A 22,497-nucleotide genomic window follows, 5' to 3' on the forward strand; every position below is an offset into this window, starting at 1 on the left:
TGAGTACCTACGAACCAGAGGAATGAGCAGCAGCAGGCCTGGGCTCCCCCTTGAGATGAAGAACAGGCACAGGCCTTCGGCAGACACGGGTGTGGGGGCAGCAGGGGCACGGTGGGTCCCCTCCCCACGGCCCGTTTCCCTCATTATTTTCTAGAGTACAGCATCCAGAAGGTTTCTATAAAGCCTTTTTGTTTTTATTGCACATCATATAAAACGAACTGCACTGTATTTAAAACAGACAAGACATTCACAAGGACGCAGAGACCCAAATTTTCTTCTTTTCCAGCCCTCACCTGCACTCCACAGGCGGCTGCAACACATACTGGTGGAACCAGTTAACAAAGAACGTGCTTATTTTGGGGGCTTCAGAGCTGTACTGGGCCTTCTGTACTGTCCAATTCAGAGACTGCTGGTGACAATGACAAGTGTCTGGGCAGGACAGCTGGGCCAGCAGAGCACCTGGGGCCTGGCAGTGCAGGGCCTGTGGACAGCTGGTCTGCTGGTGGAGGCTGGGATTACAGCCCAAGTGCTGAGAAGGAAGACATGGGCAGGGGCAGCCTGGACCCAGACATCCACCTCAGGACACGGACACCTGTGACTGGTGGGCAAAGAGAGTGGAAGACGCGGCTGAATCAGGCCTTGCCCTGGCCAGCTGGCAGTGGCCGACCCCCTCCTGAAACACATGGGGCCCAAGGGGGTTAAAGGGAGACAAACTGTGGGCACCGATGGAGGGAGGGGCCAGGGCCCCTACATCCAGCGGACGACACACTCCGAAGGCCACTCTAGGATACGAGGTCAAGAGGAAGCCGATCTGGGTTGGTGCTGCCGTTATTCACAGGGGGAGCGGTGTGGTCAGAAAGCTCAGAAACACTGTGGGGGCCTGGCTGGCTGACGGGGGCCACAGACCCTCACAGGCTGCTGATGGCCAGGGGTTGGGGGCGGGGGACAGGCCTGCGGGTTCTGACCCCCGTCTTCTTGCCCACGGGCTGCCGTCTCTTCCTCTCAAGCTTCTCCTTGCGGGCGGCAGCTGTGGTGAAGGTGATGCACTGGGTGTCCAGGAAGTCCAGCAGCTTCCCCGTGGCCACGTGGATGCCTTGCTGCTTCAGCTCGGCCTGTAGCTCTGCCAGCTCCAAGGGCTGGTACAGCAGGACCTTGCGGTAGAGGGCTGGCTTGGAGCAGATGTAATGCCTCACGGCCTCCTCTGTGGCCACTCCCTGGATGGCCGCCTGCGAAGCACTGACACTCTCCTCATCCTCCTCATCTTCTCCTGCAGACTCCAAGGCCGCTCCAAACTCACAGGAAGAACTGAAAAGAACCAGACAGTAACATCTAGCAACACCCTTTCTTTCCAGCCTCTACCCCGAGACCAGGAGCTTCTTTGAGGGAAGGAGTGTGTTTCTGTGTCCCCTGCGGAGCCTGGCACGTGGACGACCCCCAGGGCAGTAGGAAGCCCCAGGCTGCTGTGTCCCTGGCACTCTAGCTGCCGGCCTGAGCAGGATCGCACCCTCAGCCAGAATCTAATGCTGAGGGCAGCCGTGCTAGGCTGGCCCTGCTTGTGAGCGAGGATGTGGAAGCCCCAGAGGTCTGCCCAGGAGGCCCACAGGGGGCTGACCTTTAACCCCACCTGGGTCTCCGGTCGTTCAAACCCAGAAGGCAGCTGGGATTTCTGAATGTTGGCCATCAGGCCTCGCTTATGCCAATTCTCAAAACTCACTTGTCAGAGGACCTATAAAGCCACTGGCCCTGTCCTTCCATCTGGTACCTTTGTGAGCTGCAGGAGCTGTCACTGCTGTCTACAGAGGTGGCCATGGATTCCTGGGAGGCCGGTAGCTGGGTGTCACCATCAGGGCCTGGAGGCCCCTCCTTGGCTGGTGACATGCTCAGGGCAGGGATGCTTCCACCAGGCTGCATCTTTTGATGTTGGGGGCCCTTGTTCTTAGCAGGTCCCTTGGACCTTTGGGGAACGGGACCAGAAGTGGCCTCCAGCTGGGTGCGGCCAGCTGCCCTTGAAGCCTTAGAGGTCTTGGTGGTGTAAGTCTGGCTGCAAGGAGCCTCCAAGGGCATCTGTGAGGACTGGCTGTCTTCCTCGGAGTCTGACTCCAGTGTCTGGTGAGTGTACTGGAATATCTCCTTCAGTTTCAGGACCATTTGGCGTTTGGGCAGAGGGCGGACCCCAAACCTGAATGGGAAAACAGGTGAACGTCAGCAAAGAGCAAACAGTTATCAACTAATTAAACTAGTGGCTTTATGTAACTGAATCTTAAATGCCTGACTTATGAGCATTCAGAGGTCAATATCTATCCTGCATACCCACTGAGCTGACTCAGGAATATTCCAGAAGGGCTATTCCCCCTGAGTTCTGAGTGGTGGTGGTAGCAGTGACCTCCCCAGTGTCCAAGGTGAACAGCAGAATTCATTGGAATGTGAGTTTTGATGTTCTTTTAAAAAATCAGGTGTCCCTCCTCAGACTGTTAAGGCAAGGGTCCCATTCCCATCCACACGGCACATGGAGACCTGCCACCTGATGGGTGACCTGGAGGAGTGTCATTTCTTGGCCCTAAGTCACTTGGGGAACAGTATGTGGAGAGCTGGGAGTCACGCACGCCCCCCCACCAACCAGAGGCTCCTGCCACCAGAGCCCAGGGTGCCGTGCTGCTCCCCGCTTCACTAAGCCTGGACACAGGCACAGGAGGGAGGGTCTGCTCAGAGCAAGCTTTCCAGAACAACACCAACCTGTCCAGTTCTTTCTTCAGCACCGGGGTCTCCATGATGGAATACCTTGGCATTGGGGTTATGGGCACTTCGGGGGGCAAGTTCTTCTTCCGATTAGCACCTTCTGGGTAGAACGAAAGAAACACACGTTTCAGCACGAGGGCCCTGGATTTGCCTCTTCTGACCCTGATAGTGTCACTTAGAGAAATGCTGCCCTCGCTCCAGGACAGCAGTGATGTCCACCCTTCACTGTTTGACTCTGGAGTCCTGTCTTCCCATTGGAAAGCATCACACAGCACACGGTGAGGGCCACGGGCTTACGCGGTGCTGATGCTGTGAAGGGCTCGAAAGCAGGTAGGCGGTTGCCAGGGGCTGGGGTGAAGGGGCAGTGGGGCGACTGCTAATGGGTGTGGGATTTATTTTGGGGTGATGAAAACATCCTGGAATTAGACAGTTGTAGAATACTGTACTAAAAAGCCATTGAATAGTACATTTGAAAGGGTGAATTTTATGATATGTGAATAACATCTCAATAATGCTGTTATTTAAAAAAAAATCAGTATTTTAAAGACAACTTAGGGACAACTTAAGTACATCTGGACTTTGGTTCTTATCCTTTTTATGAACATGGAGTCCTTTGAGATGCCAATGAAAACAACAGGATCTGTCTTGTGAAAAATGCACAAAATTCTTTATATCATTTCAGAGAGTTTGTCACCCTCATGAATCTCCCCTCAGATTCTAAGGTCCCCTGTTCTCAGGTCTCCTGCAGCGGTTCTCACACACCACCTGGGAACCTGTTAGAAATGCAAATTCTTGGTCACACACCAGACCTCCTGAAGCAGCAGCTCTGGGGTAGAGCCCGGCCACGTGTGTTTTAAGAAGCTCTGCAGGCAATTCTGACGCCCACTCAAGGCTGAAAGCGCTGGTTAGTGATGCCCAACTGGTCTAAGACTTTAGGGGGACATGAAATGGCAGGACACAGGCAGATGCTCTGCCCATAGGCTCTGCTTCCCTGTCACCAGTCACGGCTCAGTGTCGCCTGGTCCCTTCCCAGACTCTCCCTGGATCAGTCCAGCTGGAGGGGGTAGCGGTGGGGCAGCAGCACCTCAAGGGGCCAACACCAACACCGGGGGCCTTGATTTTCCCCTGTGACTGAAATAAGCTGGGAAGTGGGGTCCCTCCACCAGTGGGGCCGATAAGGCTCACAGCAGACCTCCCACACTCACCCCATCTGGTCTTTTAATTGAGATGAAATTCACATAACAAAATTTTAAAGTGAACAGTAGCACTTGGCACATTCAGTGTTGTGCAACCACGACATCTTTCTAGTTCTACAACATTTCATCCCCCAAAGAAAGTTCCATGCCCGTCACTCCCTGTTCTCCTCCCCCACAGCCCCTGGCGATCACTCATCTACTTTCTGTCTCTATGGCTTTGTCCATCTGAACGTTTCATATAAAAGGAATCATACAATACATGGTGGCCTTTTGTGTCTGGCTTCTTTCACTGAGCAGCATGTTTTCAAGGTTCATTCTGCTGTATCTGTGTCAGTGCTTTATTCCTTCATATGGCTGAATAATATTCCACTGGATGGATGGACCACATTTATTTATCCACTTATCAGCTGATGGACATTTGGGTTGTTTCCACCTTTTGGCTGTTGTGGATATTGCTGCTGTGAACGTTTGTGTACAGGAGTCCTGATCTCAAATCCTTTGAATGTATATGTAGGAGTGGAATTGCCTGGTGGTAATGGCAATTCTGTGTTTGACTACTTGAGGAACCACACATGTCTGCTCTTAAGGTGCACGTGAGGTGCCTGTCACAGCCTCTCAGAGGTGCTGGTCCACTATTCTGGAGTGGAGCCACAGACAGGGATCTTGAACAAGTACCCAGGCGAGCCACAGGATCCAGGCAGGTTTAGGAAGCCCTGACTTACTGGCTAAGGAGTGTATGTTTGACAGCAGGCCGATCCTCCCCAACCGTGGAGTGGGGTCAGGCAGGCAAGGGGAGGGCTGGCCACGAGTCAGCAGGCCCTTTAGCATCACTGCCCCGCACTGTCGTTACGACCTTCCACGCCCCTTAGTGTAAAACAGTGTAAAAGACAACACCCTCCCACTACTCACTTGGCGTCTGTAACTCTTGCAATTTCTGGGCTCCATCCGCGCTCGGTGTCTGGGGCAGAGGAAGAGCCTCTGGGGACTTCTGTTCTCCATCCCAATCGTCCCACAGAGCTGAGTTCAGAAAGCTCAGCCTGCTGCTCCCAGGGGAGCTGGCCCCAGGGGATTTCTCTTGAGCCTTCCTCTGGCCAGTGCAGCTTCCTCGGATGGGGGTGGTGCCCAGCAGTGCTGGGGAGCGGCAGTCACCGCTGTCCGGGGCCCCCTCCACCCTACTGCCAGGGCTACTGGTGCTCAGGGGGCCGGTCCACTCGAGGTTCAGGTGGTCGATCGGAATTGGTGAGAGGGGCTCCACATGCCAACACCAATCGTCGGCTGGCATCGGGGGGTCACTACCCGGCAGGAGGATGTTGCTCGCCTTCCGGGAGGCCACCTCCTGCTCCTCCTCACTGTCCTCAACCTCCACCACTTCACTCGCAGTGGCCTGAACCCCTGGGCTCGGCGCAGGCGGCGGGTGCCTCTGGAACTGCCCAGTGAGATCAGCGAGGCCTCCTGAGCTGGGACGGGGAGCCAGAGGAGAAAAGTACTGGTGGCATCTGGGGTGGGGACTGGACGGGCTTCTGCAGACCTGCCTTCTGCTGTCAGGGCTTCCGGGAGCGACGTGGCCCAGGAGTGAGGATGTCTGAGGCACGATGACCGAAAACTTACTCATGGCTTCCGGTTCGTCCCTGTTCTGTAACAGGGCCCTGGGCTTGGGCTGAGCCAGTGGGTCTGCTGAAGGCCTGGACCTGAGGCCTGTGATTTGGGTCTGCGATGAACAGTCACGGCTTCTGCTAGCCAGTGGGGTGGCGGGCACCAGCCACGAGGTATCTGTCGTGCTGTCCTCGTCACCACTGATCTTGGGGTCGCAGAACAGCTGGGGGGTCCCTCTGCCCCCGACAGAGCCCCGGTTCCCCAGCGGTCCCTCCACCTCCTGCTGTAGCGTGGGCTCTCTTCCTGGTGGGCTTTGGGAATGTTCCTGCTCCGCATCGAGGTCAATGATGGAAAACAGCTCAGAGGACTTGGTGCTAACTTCAAGAACTTTCCTTTCTTCCAAGGGACCATTCAAAACTGACTTTATTTTGATTTGTTCCAGCTCCAGCTCTTCATCTGAATCCAATAAAAGGATCACCTCATCTTCTCTGTTCACGCTGGATGGAGAGTTCTGAGACCTGGCACTCAAGCAGCCAGGTTCTGACTGTGTTAGATCCATGGGAGGAGACTTTTCGGGGGAGATCAGGACCCCTTTACCTCTGTGTTCCAACACGGAACTACATTCCTTGTCTTTCTGGCCTGGATCCTTACGTGACATGGGAAGGCTTCTGGCCCTCTTTGGCTTTGGTGATGAGTTCTGGGAGGCCACCCTGGAAGCCGTGCCCTGCAACTGGGGTGTTGGCAGGGATAGGTCACTGGTGTGACGAGAATGAAGATGTGGCCGGCAGGGACTCCTGCCTTGATGGGGATGTGATGGGAAGAAGGGTGAGTGTGAGGGAGGTGCCTGCTGGTGAGCAGGGGGATGGGAACTCTCTATCTCCCTTTCCCATACGGTGCAGTTTCCTTCCTTGCGATCACTTGTCATCTGGGAGGGTTCAGGGTATCCGGCTTTAGGCGATGAAAAGGACTGTTCATCATCATCAACATCAACTGAGCACAAAAAGGTGTTTTCCTGCTTCTCTGCCCGACCCCGGGCAGGGCTGGAAGAGTAGGGAAGAGCCAGTGCTTCCTTCGGGGACTCTGCTTTCTCCTCCCTGTCCAAACCCTGGTCCCCGGGGGGCAGGAGCGTGGACTGTCTCATGTTTTTCCATTTGTCTGGGGCCTCATCTCTTCCTTGCCCAGATGATTCCATCTGCTCTGCATTTTCTGACTGTTCTTTATTGCGAACGCTTGTGAGGATTCCCCCAGAAACTGGACCGTCCTCCCTGAGCTGGTCAGTTTCTTCCTCCATCGCTGGAGCTTTCTCCCCCTGGAGCAGCTTTCGCTGAGTAGCTGCAAATTCATAAATTTCTTCCATCTCTGCCTCATTCACCTTTTCTCTGTCTTCTTCTCGGCCCTCGGATTTCGGCAGAGCCTCTGCTTCCTCCTCCTCCCCCTGCCACACTGACCGCAGGAGTTCTTGGAAAGTCTCCACTCTGCTTTCACAATCCTCGTCTTCCTGCTCCTTCTGCTGTCCACCCTCGGCATCCATCAGGACGGGCACCTGTTCGCACAGGTGAACAAGCTCAGTCACGCCAAACCTGCAATGGGAAAGCCATGCGTTACCCCACCCTGCGCAGAGGCGGCAGCTGGGTGTCCAGGTGCAGAAGGCTCGGGGCAGGAGCCCTCACGGGGAGGATGGCCGTGACTCACCCTGGCCTTTCCCTTGCTCCTCTACGGAGACGGTTCCCGTGCTCATGCCCAGCTATGCCCCAGGCTGCTCAGTTCTGGAAACAGAGCCTTCAAGGAGGGCCACTAACCCTGCTGTGCAGGCCCGAGTGCAGGCTGAGGGGAGATGGCAGGGATGGGTGGTGCTGTGACCGGGAGAGCACCCAAAGCGCTGTGACTGATGCAAACCGGGACACCCAAACCTGTCACAGGTCAGCCAGGCCTAGGGCCACACCAGCCTGCCACCTGCTTGACGGCTCTGTGGTCTAATCGGTACCTTTGAAACCCCAGAGGCTGAGCCCATCCTTCCCAAGAATGCACCTGAGAGATGAGCAAGGTTTCATCCCACAGGCCCTCGAGCCTTATCAGGAAGTAAAACACCTATTTTTTGTTGAGCTACCTGCCACCTCTCCTGAGATACTGGTGTGGACAAACCAGGTAGGTGCAAATTCATGGGAGTTAGATCAAGCATCCTACTCACTTCCATTTTCTGGAACTTGGGAAAGGACGGCTGTTGTTCAGCTTTGGTGGCAGAACCACCAAGGAGCGGCAGTGTTTGGGGGCTGAGGTTGGGACCACCCTCTCATCACGCCCAGGGATCGAAAGCCACAGGGGGCCCTCCTCAGCCAGCACTTGGCTCTCCTGCAAGTGTTCATTCTGGCCAGACTTCCAGTCAATACACCCTGTTCAAGGTCACCACCAGGTATAAACTTGGGATTAAAAGGTACAGGAAGGACTCAGCCCTGACCTTCCCACGGGCCATCAACCAGATAATCCTTGTCAGTTAATGTCAAAAGCTGTGAAGTAAATGGGAAGAACAATCCGGACCTGTGGGCCAGAGAGCTCAGGTCAGGGGCCAGCTGGGGAGTAAGGGCAGTGTCCGCAGCATAGAGATAACGCAGGAACATCCGGGCGGCCTCAGCGCTGACGTCACTCAGCAGAACGCGCTGGGTCCTCATGTCACCATCTTCTATTGCAAAGAAGCCTTCACTGTTTACCTGAGGGAGAAACGCGTGCAGAAGAGTTACCGATCGGACAGTTGTGACTTGGGGCAAAACAGACCTCAGGGAGGTTCTGGGAGCCTCTGAGCTTGTCCTAGGACAGGTATTAGCCAGTGTCACTCCATTTAGTTGGCCAGGAATTCTGCAGGTTAGGCCACAAAACTTGTCTGTTTCCAAAATCAAGTCAGTGATAGATGCTCAAGAACCCAGTCAGTCCCCTCTTGACAGGCATATCAAAGGCACTAGAACTTTCTGACGAGACTGACAGCAGTTTCTGGGATTCCTGCAATGCGATGTTCAAGTCAAATGCACAACGGCACAGAAATGTCGCAGTAGCTCGACCTTAACAAGGTTGTTTATAAGACTTTACAATTATGCAAATAGAGGAAAAGGAAACAATTCTGGGGAAAAAAGGATTTTTATTCAACAGAACAAGAAGTCTGATGTTTCCCAAAGCTCATCTCCTCATAGAGCTTCCTGACCTCAAACCTGTCTTCTCCATGGAAGCATAACCTTGATGGCAACAGAGGAAGAACGTTCCAGGGCAGTGGGAGGAGAGCCGGGGTTGGGGGAGGAAAGGGGGCAGGAAGACAGAGGGAGAGGCAGGGCACAGAGGGAAGAAGAGGGGAGGAGGGAGAGGAGGGGGGAGGGAAGGGGGTGGGGAGGCAGCTTGGCCGCACACTTACGTGCTGCATGAGAAGTGGGCATCGGGCATAGAGCACAAACTTGTGGGCATAAAGCACCTCCCCGCCGTCCATCTGAAACTGGATGTCGCTGAGGTGTGGGTTGTTGACCATGGCACCGAAGTCGGCCACCAGCAAACCGAGGGCGAGCTGAAATGAGACGGGGAGAGCGGCCACTGCCACCTGTCGCCCGCCTAACCATGCAGGCCCAACTGACGGGGTGCAGGTGGCCAGTCAGGGCCTCGTGCTGCTCCCCACAAGGTCCAATGTTGGGCTCCACCTTTAAGTTACCTTTAGGCCCTCAGGGACACGGAACAGCAAAACCCAGTCCTTTCTAAAAATCTCCATCACACCCAATTCCCTGGCCTAAATGGGAGCCCCAGCCCATGGAGAGGTGTGCTTGATAGCCTCACCGGGATGTGGCGGCAGCATCAGCACCTGCTGAGGGCTCCGTGGGCCAGGAGGTGTGCGGCCCCACAGGAAGCTACCAGCCCAGCCTGCCGTGACAGATGGCACCTGAGCCCAAGCAGGTACGGGGCCGGCTGAGGAGCTCCGTGTCCCTCTCTGACATGTGCCACATCTCCAGGGAGACCTTGGTGAGAAGTGCTTGGCTGATACCAATGCACTCACGGGATGACACCCACTCTAAGGAAAACCCAGCTTCTAACCCAATTTGTCACCAACACAGAACACGAACTATTAGCTGGAGGCCTCCAGGACTCACACATGAGGGCACAGCAAGTCCTGAACGAGTGAATGGAACTTTGAGAGATGGATGCTCAGAGCCGTCGGCTGAAGTGAGGCACCCTCACCGAGCAGGGGTGCTCCCCAGGCCCCAGGACAGAGCAGGCTCCCAGGGCCGGGCTACTGAGGTGCCCCAGGGTTCAGCGACAAAAGGGACAACAGCCTCATGGCAAAGCCCCGCTCAGTTCAAAGGCCGTCAAGGGGATCAGTGGACTCGAGCAGGGGCCTGGAGGCTGGCAGTGAGCTGGCAGCACTGAACACACAACAAGCCCTTCGGCCAAGACCATGGATGGAGCCGGGACAGGGCCAGACATTCTTACCGAAGCCTGGCCGCTCCTCTCCAGGCACTTCTCCTTGGCTGGCAGGACAAACCCAGTCAGTGGAAGGCTGCTGGGCAACAAGTCCATTCCTGAGAGGAGGATTTGCAGGTTAAAAGAACAGCACCTCCTGGCAACATCAACCACCAGGGAAAGAGCATCACCTGGGCTGACCCGAGGACGTCTTCATGGAAAGCGAACTGCCCACAGACCACCTTCACCACCACCCCCTCCCAACAGAGAGGGACTCGGGAGAGAAAGAGCCGAAATCAGCCCCCATGACCACTCGTTCTGGCAAAAGGCTCTGTCCTTGGTCAAAGTTGAAGGAAGACTGTGACAGACTCACCTAAATCCCATTCACCTTTGAGGAAAAATGAAAGCACCTAGTGAGACTACATTCTCCCTGTCACATGGGGATAAGCCTGGCAACATCGGATCTGAGCAGCTGTCACGGCCCTGGTCCCAGGGAGGAGAGGCCCCGACGGCCAGTGTCTCACCTGTGGCCCCTCCTGAGCCGGCCGGGCCCCCGCTGCAGGGCCACGGGCTGGCGCTCAGCCCCTCTCCTGCCAGGTCCAGGAGGTCCTGCAGGGCCTGATGCTCCCTCTGGCTGGCAGAGGGCGCTGGGCTCAGGGGGCTGTGGCCCACAGGGCGGGTGCCATGGACGGCAAGGGGTGTTTGCACGCCAGGCTCTGGCTTCTCAGGCAGCTCCAGTGGCAGCATGGGCTCCTGTGTGAGGCCCTGAAAGAAGTGGGAGAGCCAGAGTGAGCGTGTGGTTGCCGCAGCAGGCTCCCCAAGGGTGTGAGCCCCAGCCCAGCGTGACCCTGGGAAGCTTGTCACCATTGCCACCTGTCAGCAAGCTCGTCTGTCACAGCAGAGGCCATGCCTATGGCCTCCACATCTGCAGAAGGGTTTCCAGGGCCTCCGCCCTCCTAGTATCGTCTGAATTGCTTCAAGCGGGTGAGTACCAATTCCAGACACCTGCATAGGCCAGTCTGGTTCCTGCCCTCCATCACAAGCAGGTCATACCCGGTCTGGGAGAAGGCCCTGGGACTCTGCATTTTAAACTCTCCAGGAACATAACACACTTGGGAACCAGTGGTCTCCCTGTTCCTACCAGGGGAACCATCTGGTTGCTGCAAAGAAAACACACTAGACCACACACGATGCTCCTTGGCTTCTCCCCGCTCCCATCTTCCTCCAACTTTCTGCCGCCGCCCTCTCTCCTGAGCCCACCCGTGCCAGCTCGGAAGGGAGCGCACCTCGGCGGGCCGCTGGGGCACCAGGGGAGGGACCAGGCTGGCCGTGTAGAAGGATTCCAGAGCCCAGGCCCCGGTCAGGGCGCTGCCCTCCCACAGAAAGTTCTGCTTTCCTCCAGGTGGTCGAAGACCCCGCCTGCCCTTTTCCAGCTCTTCCTTAAAAATTCTGCTCGCAGGAAGCGGTGGCGTGCCAGACAGCTCCAGCTCCTCTGCCAAGAGCTGGGCCACGCGATCCTCCATCTGTCTCCCTGTGGTCTCCGCGTCCTGGACTAACAACTGCGGGGGCGTAACAGGGGCTTTCTTCTTGCGGCTTTTCTTCTCTAGAGCTAAACAGAAGCAACACGGAGTCATCCTCCCCCCGAGGCCCCCAGCTGCTCCTTTAGCAGCTGCCGTGCGGCGAGGCTCCCCCGGCACCACCCTTGACCACACGTACCTGCTCCCAGTCTCGTCCTCCCAGAAAAAGCGTTTCCCAGCCTGAGTGCCGCCGGCACAGCCTCCTGCTCCATCTCGGACCGGGACAGAGCCATGGCCACCAGCAGGTCCTCGGACGGCGCCTCGGGCTTGGCGACCTTCCGCCTCTTCTGCGGCTCCTTCTTGGCAGTGGCTCCCTTCCGCTTCAGACCTCCAGCGTGATCCCTGAGGCTTAAAAGGCAGCCACACCGAAAGGTTAGTGAGGCTAGAGGTGCGAGCGCTTCCTGTTATGAGGTGGTCCCCACTGGACCTGAGAGGGCTCACCCTTTCTCCTCGGTCGGGGGGGCGAGAGAAAAGGGATAAATGTGCAGACAGAAGCATCAACGGCTTCTGTACTCAGTCACTGCGCTCACTCTGTGCCTCACGTGAGCTCGCCTGATCCTGGGCCATGAGTGCAGCACAGTCCAGACACGGGAGGGTCTGGGTCCTTCCGGGTGATGCTGCCCAGCAGGGTTCTTGGCAGACACACAAAGCCGACAGCAGCACCCGCATACCCCAGACATGGCCAGACCCTTCCGGTGGAGTCAGCTCCCCGGATTCCACCCACTTCTGCCCATCCATACCTCAGATGCCCTGAGGCGGACCCGGCCACACTGGCCGTGAAAAGATCCCTTCCCTCCTGCGGGGGCCTTAGGGCGGCACCTCTGCCCAAGGCCTGAAAGGCCTCCCAGGTTAGGCCACCAATGTGGTTAGCTGACTCAGAGGTCAACGTGCAGCATGTCATTTGGGTTGGAGGATATTTATTTAAAGGATTTTCTGACTGGAGAGAACCTACACTGCCTGGTGAATTCCAATGGTCTGGGCGAGAGGTGGGAGGTAAAGGTGAGACAGATGGAGAGCGCAGACCCAGGACCACCTTCCCTGCACCTCAGGGCAGTGTGCGGGAAGCACCTCTGGTTTGGGTAAAAGCTCGTGCTCTCCACCGGGCCAGGGATGGCTCCAGAATCTCAGGTATCACCTCAGAGGTCTCAGCGAGCCCTAATTCAGTTCCAACCTCCTGGGAACTCTGCACGATAACCACAGCCTCCAAGAGGGGAAGGAGCCACCCTAACCTCCAGGCCCTGCTGGCAGCTGCTGCAGACTGTACCTCAGCCCAGCGGGCAGGGCCTGGGCTGAGGTGAAAGCACGCGAGGGGTGCAGGAGCAAGTGGGGTGCTCTCACCAGCATGTGTGCCCTGGCGGGGGAGCTCTGACTACCCCGAAGTCAAAACGCCCTGGGTTTGGCCGTATGGCAGGCAAGGCTCTTCGTTTGCTGTGGTTTTCTACTCTAACAACCTTCCAGAAGGACCCACACACATCTTGTCTCACTTCTTGGAGGTATTTAAAAAGCAGATATATTTTATCTGAGTAGGTAGCTTCAGTCTAGTCCTGCCAAAAGGCAAGCAATGGCTTAGATGACATCTATTCTAAGGACTTAAGGCTTCTGAATCTGTGATGCTAGTGTTGATGTGCTAAAATACGGACAGGCTTGCAGCTAAGAATCGACCACCCAGTCTCAGCACTGGCCCCCTTCAGAGGCCCATCACCTGCGTGCAAGGCAATGGCTGGAACAAACAGAGCCACTGCCCTCGGCCTTCACTTTGCCCTCAAGAGCTGCCGAGGGAAAGAAGTCCCGAACCTACAGAAATCCAGGGCCCGCGCTACTCTGTTCCCTGTAACACTGGGACCTACCCAGGCAACCACAGAGGCAGAGACGATGTGGAGGGAAGCAACCCTCTGCCACTTGTTTGTGGTTTGCATGCCAAGCACTTGTTTCTGGGTATCAGCAAGGCCTCCCATTCAAACACTTAAGCATTTAATTCATGCAAAAAAATAGGCCTATGGTTCTGTCTCATCAACTTGTTGAGCTATGCTGAGTAATCTTACATTAATAGTATGAAAATCAGACTACACTGAGCTGGAAGCCATGCTGTACCCCACACGAAATGGATGAGGTGAAGAGAATTATTGAATTCTTAGCTGCTCAGGATGGTGGGGATGGGTAAATCTCAGGAAGGCCCTTGTGGAAACCAGTCCAATCCATCTGGTCCATTTCAAAGCCTCCGACGATAGAGATCTGTCCCCTCCTCAGTCCCTGTGGAGACTATGCCCAATTTCCTCCCGAAATATTTCATCTCCAGAATCAGAGAGGGCTCTGTTGTCCTCCAACACTACAAAAGGCCTTTTTTCTTTTTTTTTTTTTTAAGCAAATCAGACTACTTTGATTTTTCTTCCTTTTCATCTGACTCACCTCGATGCCAGTGTGCCAGAGGCCCCCTCGGGCTGAGCTGTCTGCAGCCGCACGGCCTGGAGCAGGAGCTGCGGGCCAATCTCCATCTTCACCGCACACTGTTTCAAGTGACTGATTCTGCTCTTTGGGGTGAGAAATGGCTTGCCGCAAATTGGGCATTCAGGGATCTGAGGCACAGAAGGTCTCAGTGCCTTTTCAGCCTCATCCAAGCACCTGGAGGAAGACAGCAAAGGTAGAAGAACCACCCTCCCTGGTAATATGATCGTAGATAGGGATTCATGTCAGCATGGACATGCTGTGGGACAAAGCCTGTTACCCCTGAGCTGATCCCTCCACACAGCCTACAGTCAGCCTCCAGACATTGAATTCAGGTTTCTGTTAGCAAAGGTGTCTGAAGAGAGCAAGGATACACTAAACACAGAGTCATGGGAGTAACCATATGGCACAGTGATTCTACTCCTAAGTATATGCCCCAAAGAGCTGAAAGCAGATACTCAAGGGACTTCCCTGGTGGTCCCAATGCAGGGGGCCTGGGTGCCATCCCTGGCTGGGGAACTAAGATCCCACATGCCACAACTAAGCCCGCGTGCCGCAACTGGAGAAGCCCGCGTGCCACAACGAAGAGCCCACACAGCCAAAATAAATAAATACGTTAAAAAAAAATGAAAAAACCAGATACTTAAGCAAATACATGGAAAGCATGTTCACAGCGGCTCTATTCATAAAACCCAAAAGGTGGAGACAAATGTCCACCAGTGGATGAATGGATAAACGAGATGTGGTCCATCCATACAGTGGAACATTATCTAACCTTAAAAAGGAGAAAAGCACTGACACAGCTACAGCATGGATGACCCTTGCCAACACTGCTGAGTGAAGGAAGCCAGACACAAAAGGCCATATATTGTGTGAGTCCACTTATGTCCTGAACGGGCAAATCCACAGACATAAGGCAGATCAATGGTTGCCAGGGGCTGAAGAAAAGAGGGAAATGGGGGTGCCTGCTTAATGGGTCTGGGGTTTATTTTAGGGGTGACAAGATGTTATCAAATTGACTGTGGGGACTTCCCTGGTGGCGCAGTGGTTAAGAATTCGCCTGCCGGGGCTTCCCTGGTGGCTCAGTGGTTGAGAATCTGCCTGCTAATGCAGGGGACACGGGTTCGAGCCCTGGTCTGGGAAGATCCCACATGCCGCGGAGCAACTAGGCCCGTGAACCACAACTACTGAGCCTGTGCGTCTGGAGCCTGTGCTCCGCAACAAGAGAGGCCGCGATAGTGAAGAGGCCCGTGCACTGCGATGAAGAGTGGCCCCCGCTTGCCGCAACTAGAGGAAGCCCTCGCACAGAAACGAAGACCCAACACAGCCAAAAATAAATATAAAAATAAATAAATAAAACGATTACTATTAAAAAAAAAAGAATCCGCCTGCCAATGCAGGGGACACGGGTTCGAGCCCTGGTCTGGGAAGATCCCACATGCCGCGGAGCAACTAAGCCCGTGTGCCGCAACTACTGAGCCCGCGCGCTACAGCCCGTGAGCCACAACTACTGAGCCCATGTGCCACAACTACTGAAGCCTGCGTGCCCAGAGCTCGTGCTCTGCAACAAGAGAAGCCATCGCAATGAGAAGCCCGCGCACCACAACTAAGAGTTGCCTCTGCTCACTGCAGCTGGAGAAAGCCTGTGCACAGCAACGACGACCCAATGCAGCCAACAATAAATAAATAAATTTATAGGGAAAAAAAATTGTGGTAATGGCTGCACAACTCTGTCAATATATTAAGTAAACACGATTGTATTGTTCACTTTAAATGGGTGAATTGTATGGCATACGAATTATATCTCAATAAAGCTGTTTAAAAAGAAAAGCAAGGATAGATTGACACTGATACTGAGGTACTATCTCAAGATTCCCACCACGGCCACAGGAGCCCCGGAGCTGGTCACACCCACGGGAGAGGTGACCGCAGACAGGTGACGGCCGAGCTGCTCCTACCGGTTCACGTGCTGCTCCCTCCGTGTCACGGTCATAGCTGAGAGGTTCTTTTGACAGATCTGGCAAAAGAACAACCCCTTCTCCTCCAGGCTGTCGTTGTGTGCGGATGCCCGTTCTGGCCCAAACTCGTGCTGGAGGGCCAAGGCCACTGCAGTGTCGCTCTCTGTGGCAGGGAGCCTGGGCCCAGACCCTGTGGAGGCACAAGCACCCATGAGGACCAGCTTATCCTCAGATGTCGAGGAGCACGGACACTGGGTGTATCATGAGGAATCCAGACCTGGCACCACTTGGCTCATGTGTGGCCCCATCCAGGGAGACTGGACCCCGAGTGGGGCCCTGAGAAGGGTACTCCTTAAACTTTAACAGGTACAGGGACCCCCAGAAAGCTGGTTGAAATGCAGGTCCGGAGGCTGGCACTCTGGGGGCCCAGGTGGAGCCTGAGATTCTGCATTTCTGACAACTCCAAGGCGAGGCTGATGCTGCTGGTCCAGGACCATTCTCTTGAGCATCAAGGTACTAAAGAACTTGCCGTTCATTTCCCATCTCTGCTAAAGTCGGCAACCCTGGGCATTCCAGGTTTATAAGGCTTCTATTCCAAAAAAATCTAAGTTTTCTCTTCAAAGCTCAACCTTTCCTACTACTCTGACTTTTTCTTGCCCATCCTAGAAGAACCAGGTCAGAGTGAAATGCCATTCTCGGTTTTTCTCAGCATCAGACCAGAGGATGGAGTGACTCTAATCTTGAGATGGCTCTCAAGGTGGTCATGCCCACTGCTGTGGCCCTCTGTCACATCTGACGTTGCTGGAGCAAACCCTCGGCACTCATGAGGGATATGCCCTGAGAACAAAGCCAGAAAAGCATCATACTTCATTTTGGTCCAATGTTTTTTTTAAACAAAGAAATGGTTTATCTCTCCTGAGTATTACTGGGTATAATGTGATGATTTATGGAAACAACTGAGTCGCATGTAGGGCAGGTGCTGGGCTTACGCACTGGCTGAGTGACTCCTCTGCACCCCTTGGTGCCACGTGGACCAAGGACTGACGCCACAGCAGATGTCACATCGCTATGTCACCTGCATGGACCTTTGGGGTAGCCTGAGAATCCTCAGTAATCCTGAGGTGAAATCTGCAGGTACAGTACCAGGAGACTATGTATTTACTAGCCGTAAGTCTGTCAATACAGTTTCTTCCTATTTCTTTTCCTTTTGTATATTTTCACCAGGGATGAAAATTCCTATTGTTTAGGGGATAAAGTGTAGTACCACCTGACATTACAGGCCTCAAGAGGTGGTGTAACATGCAGTGCACGGCACTTCCCTGCAGGAAAAGGTTAAATGACAGCAGGAGGAAACAAGCAAATCCAGAAAGGGGGGAATTTTAAAAGACAATTGTCCTGGACTTTTCAAGAAGTTAGTATCGTGAAAAAACAAGGACAAGACAAGGGGACTGGTCTCGGGTCTAGACCAGAGAGACTGCTGAGCCACAGCCACATGTGTGTGACAAATCCTCATTCAGAAAGAGAAGGAGTCCAGCTACAGAGGCTATCCTTGGGACAACCAGGGAAATCTGAATGTGAACTGATACCAGGCAGTGTTACGGAATCACTTGTGTTTATGGTATTGTGATTATATAGGAGAATCTAGGAGTGAAGCGTCATGATGTATATAACTTGCTTTCATATGGTACAGAAGAAACGTATATTTATAGCGACATAAAAAAATGTATGGCAAAATGTTGACAATTGTTAAATATAGGTTGAGGGCATAGGGACTTCATTGTAATATATTTTTCTGACTTTTATGAATGGGAAAATTTTTGTAATAAAAGGTCAAAATAAAAAAAAGAGGAAGCGGTACCTTGTCAAAGAAGCTAAGTGAGAAATGACCCAAGGGACCCTCTGTTCTCTGGCCAGAGTGGCAAAGGTAGAGCGCCACCCCCAGCAGAGACGCAATGAACACGGGCTCCTTCCTGACTCCCTTCCCCGAAAGTCATCCCTGTTGGGAAGACAGAGGACTCTCATCATACCGTTCCCCGCCATCATCTCTTGAGGGCCCTTTGGGACGTTTTCTTCAAGTGCAGCCTCTAGGGAGCACCCTTCTGAACCGTGTTTCAAACGCTCGGGGTCTGCTCTCTTGAACTGCTGCATTCGCTGTAGCACCAGCTCTGCCGCCCGGGGTTTGGAGGGACTGGGCACCATTGCAGTCAGACAGGAAGGAGGGGGCTGGGAGCGGCTGTCAGGAGCAGCCTCTGGCAAGGAGGAAAACATTCACATGCATCAGTTCTAGCCGGAGGAACCAAAGACTCTTCCAAAGTTTCAAACACCTCAAGTTTCAAAGGGGTCCTTTACTGACTAGTTTAGGTTTAACTCTTAAGTGTGAATAGTACTGATTGTTTTTTGGTAACCTCACTGTTTGTGGTAATATAAATACCCCTGTCATAAATATCTATGACAGGAGGGGGCATGGGGAGTGACTGCTATTGAACATGGGGTTTATTTCTGAGGTGGTGAACATGTTCTAAAATTAAGTAGGGGGGACGGTTGCACAACTCTGTGAATATACTAAAATCACTGAGCCATACACTTTAAAAGGGTAAATTTTATAGAATGTGAATTGTATCCCTATAAAGCTGTTATTAAAGAAATATTAATGACAAACACTTATATCTTTCTAGGTCAGAAGTTCTCCTTTAACTTGGTGTCTGTAGATGACCTCCGGGCGGGGGACCCACGAAGCCCCTGAAGTTATATGTCAATTTTGCAGGTGTGTTCGGGGGTGCAGTGTTCTGGGGGAAATCAAGCATAGCTTTCACTAGACTCTCAAAGGGCACATGAAGGACCAGTAACATTTCAGCAACATTAACGAAGCCTTACAACAGTCTCTTTACCACCACTGCACTGGGAGGTCATGCTGACCACATATTATTTAAGATCAGGAAGTGAAGGTGAGAAAAATTTAGAAACAGAACTCAGGAGCCCAAAGATCTTGTGCTGTATTATATATGCAAGGCTGGTTTTCAGTTCTGCATGAAGAATGTATGCTAAGCATATGGTTTAGTACACCAAGGGCAGCAGGATAAGAAAGCTGCTTTAAACGAACAAACCAAAAAAAAAAAAAGAAGAAGAAAAAGAAAACAATAAAAGGTGTTTGGAGGAGAAAGGAAGGACCAGAATATTCTCCTGGGACTCAAACCCACACGGCACCCTCGTTCTACCTTTCAGCAGCCTAACCAAATTGGCTGGCCCACTGCAACTTAACCACTTTGGAATGAACTCAAGAAAGTGAGAGAAGCAGCATTATTTTCATGTTCATGTAACTCATGTCAACTGTGTGATGTAAACATTAATAGGAAACTGAAAGAGAAGAGGGTCCCGAATATATCATGTAGAAAATTCACACGGGTTATATTTTTTATGACTATTGTTTAAAACAGGAGTTGGCAAACTACGGTCCTCGGGCTGGCTGCCTGTTTTTGTTAAGTGAAGTTTTGCTGGAACACAGCCCACTCTATTACATACCGTCATAGGGAGTTGAGTAGTTTGCGACAGAGACTGTACACCCTGCAAAGCCAAAAAAATTTACTAGCTGGCCCTTTTCAGAAAGTTTTCCGACCCCTGGTTTAAAACAGTACAAATCACCTCTGGTTTCCTCTCTGGAAAAGCTTTGGCAGCTGTTTCAGCTGGTTACCTGTCTGGGTGCTCCATGCACTGTCTTGAAGCACAGCAGAAGCATGCACGCCTCCCTCCCGATTTTCAGGGGGAGCTGGTTCACTCTCTGGCCACTTGGGTGCCCCTTGCTTTTGAGTCCGCAGGACCTGGCTGCCAGAGCGAGTTTTCCTCTCAGTGGGGCCTTGAAGGGTTTTGCTCTTGGAAGCAGTTGGTTTGGTCCTTTTCAGTTTGCTTCTTATCTGGGTGCTGTCTGAGGCCTTTTGTGTCTTCCTTTCCCCCAACACTTCCTTGGGGCCATTCTTTTTCACCCTTTGGAAAAAGCTGGCACAGAGTTCCTTAAAGTCATCGTCTGACTCATCCATCATCTGACGGGTTTGAAGGCTTTCAGGCTGGTCTTCGGAGGAGTGAGGGTCAATCTGGGGGCATGTGGACAGATGAGAAAGTGAACCCGAGTGTGAGCCTAGCCAGGCCTCGTTCGCACTCGCAGCTTCATTATGGTTCCTCTCTACTTCTCACTGAGGTACCTGGAGGGTTTGCACAACTGAGCAGGAAGTACTGCTCCCCCTGCCATAATGATTTAAAATGTCTTTCTTCAAATTGAACCTGTGTTAAACAGCACGTTTAAAGCTTACCTTTATTAAAGTTCACAGCTGAGAGCTTCTGTTGTCCAGTAGATGCCTCTGAGAGTACATGTGACCTTGGTGCTCAGGTGATTCTCCAAGATCTCCACGGTGATAAAGCACATTTGATTCATTTAATTTTTCACTCGTGGAAAACCAAAAGCATCTAAGTGTAATTAGACAGATATTGTCATTTTATGCCATTTCTTCCAGGAAGGTACAAGAGCATGTGGGGTATGAGAAAAGTCTCCAGAGGAACAATACCCCTGTCAAATAATCAGCTATAGCCTGGTTAGCACAAACTAACTGTCCTACAGGCTACCACAACACAACAGGGGAGAGGGATCTAAAAACCTGTCAAAGCATGTTCTTCCACAGGCAGAAAAATGTGTGCATCTTGGAAGAGTAGAGTTTTATTGAAGCCTAGGGAATAAATCCCATGAAGAGCAGTCACCACAGAAACAAGATGGCCCCGGAATCCAGAAAACCTATCTCTTAGGCCTGTGCTGGTCCAAGGCCTCCAGCTCTCAGAGGCTCTATCAGCAAGCAATGTAATGAGAGAGAGAAAGAGAGAATATGCACTTGAACGCTCACGAAGAAACAAAAGATAGGAACATAGCAGGCTCTCTTTCACTGATACAACCAATTTTTCCAAATCAGAAATAGGTCACTTTTCTCCATTCTCTCACCCCAGCAACTCTCCTAACTCAGGTGACTAGAATGCTGCTCATATGCAAAGGTTGGGCCTTACGGGCATGATTATTTATATTGGCACAGTTTAGTGGAGTTCAGAAATCAAAACTGAATAACCCAGTGGTAGAAAGTTCATTTCAAATACCATAATGAAATCTCCACTGTCCAAGTAATCCAATTAATCACCTAGTTTTCCAAAGCTGGGCAGACACACATACCTAAAATCTACTTTGCATAGCTGGCTCATTCTCATCTTACATCTCCTTAGAGAAGCTTGCTCTCCATCTTTATCTAAGCGAACCCTCTCCACTCCCATTATTTTCTATCATTACACGCTGTTTTCACAATGGCACTTATCACAAGTTATAATCACATGTAATAGATTTATTGAATGCTTACTGAATGCAGGCAGTGGTCCCAAGTGCTTTACAAGTCAAACTTGTTTAATACTTACAACAACTCTACTGGGTACAATCTATTGACACCCTTTCTTTACAGCAAGGAACCAGGCACAAGAATGAGGAACTGACTCAAGTTGACACAGCTTTTCAAGTGGCAGGGCTGGGATCAAATCCAGGCAGTGTGGTTCCAGGGCATCAGCTCTTACATTTTTATTCATTTACTTGTTATCTGTCCCCTACTAAGCTCAAAACTTCAGGTTGGCACACACTCATCTCTATTTTGTATTCTCTTTGGCTTACAAGGTGCATGACTTGTAACAAGTGCTCGATAGTTATCTGTTGAATTAATTAACTGCAAAGAGTTTGGTACAATAGGGAGCGAAGAGGAAAGTGGTGGGAGAGAAGGCTGCAGGGAGAATCCGTGTCCGAGAGCCTGGGACGTTAGGCCAAGCAAACTGTTGGATGTGGGCGCTAGAGCAAACTCCACCCTCCACACTGCCCGGAGTCGCCACATCTCTGCCGATACTAGTTTAAAACGGTGCATCTCCTATACGTGCTCAATCAGTATCTGCTGAAGGAAGTAATGGATCCTACGAGACGGCAAGTTTCCAGAGGGCTGGGGACTGTGCCTACTCAGCTTTGTACCTACCGCGGTCGGGCTCACCGCAGACGCTGAAAGAAAGAATGGGCCGGTGCGGGGCTGACCCCCCGCCTCGCCCAACCCGGTGACACACGGGTTGTCACCTGGGGAAGGGCTGCCAAGGACTCTGGCGGCTATAAAGACAGACGGCGAATTCCGATCGCTAGTCGGACCCCCGGGCTGTGCCCCGTGGGTATCCGGATCCCCCCACCCCTCTTCCGTTCAGACAGCCCTGGACTCCTCCACCCAAGCCCGGGTCCTGCCTCTAACCGCGGCTGGCGGCGGGCGAGAAAGCCTCTTCGCCCTCAGAGGAGCGAGAAAGGCCCGAGGTGGCTGGACCTCCTCCCCCGGGTGCAGACTCCCGGCCCCAAAACCCGACTCCTCCTACCTCCCGCACCGCCGCAGCACCTTCTCAACGGAGACCAACGCGCCTGCGCATGCGCCGCTTGCGCCCCGGCGGCGAATTGCGTCTGCGCAGGCGCAGAGCGATCCACAAGGCTCGCTTCCCATCCTCCTCCGGGGCCGGGGCGAGCAGCAGAGAACCTGC

General features: G+C 52.9%; 1 protein-coding gene across 3 annotated transcripts; it reads right to left on the reverse strand.

The window, feature by feature from the left end:
• Window positions 1-172: 172 nt before the first annotated feature.
• On the reverse strand, window positions 173-22,386 carry SLX4 (SLX4 structure-specific endonuclease subunit). Of its 3 annotated transcripts, none has more exons than XM_068524250.1 (16): window positions 22,339-22,386; window positions 20,229-20,382; window positions 19,616-20,012; window positions 17,955-18,176; window positions 15,928-16,117; window positions 13,934-14,146; window positions 11,667-11,875; window positions 11,237-11,559; window positions 10,475-10,715; window positions 9,981-10,069; window positions 8,920-9,066; window positions 8,061-8,230; window positions 4,842-7,105; window positions 2,734-2,836; window positions 1,763-2,179; window positions 173-1,305 (listed from the first exon to the last, which is right to left on the reverse strand). In XM_068524250.1, exons 3-16 carry the CDS (start codon window positions 19,959-19,961, stop codon window positions 909-911), a joined length of 5,331 nt encoding a protein of 1,776 aa, XP_068380351.1. In that variant the 5' UTR covers window positions 19,962-20,012; window positions 20,229-20,382; window positions 22,339-22,386; the 3' UTR covers window positions 173-908. The 3 variants fall into 3 exon arrangements, with proteins under 3 accessions (XP_068380351.1, XP_068380352.1, XP_068380353.1); XM_068524251.1 differs by lacking the exon at window positions 22,339-22,386 and adding an exon at window positions 21,960-22,264; XM_068524252.1 differs by lacking the exon at window positions 17,955-18,176.
• Window positions 22,387-22,497: the final 111 nt, after the last annotated feature.

This window comes from Eschrichtius robustus, chromosome 16 (genome assembly GCF_028021215.1).
Source record: "Eschrichtius robustus isolate mEscRob2 chromosome 16, mEscRob2.pri, whole genome shotgun sequence".
Classification (NCBI taxonomy): domain Eukaryota; kingdom Metazoa; phylum Chordata; class Mammalia; order Artiodactyla; family Eschrichtiidae; genus Eschrichtius; species Eschrichtius robustus.

Coding starts and splice junctions, on each gene's coding strand:
- SLX4 (XM_068524250.1), bottom strand. CDS start 19,961: ATGATGGATGAGTCAGACGATGACTTTAAGGAACTCTGTGCCAGCTTT. Junction 14,147..15,927: donor AGGGAGCAGCACGTGAACCG/GTAGGAGCAGCT, acceptor GTCTTCCTCCAG/GTGCTTGGATGAGGCTGAAA. Junction 11,876..13,933: donor TCTGGCACACTGGCATCGAG/GTGAGTCAGATG, acceptor CTGCCTTTTAAG/CCTCAGGGATCACGCTGGAG.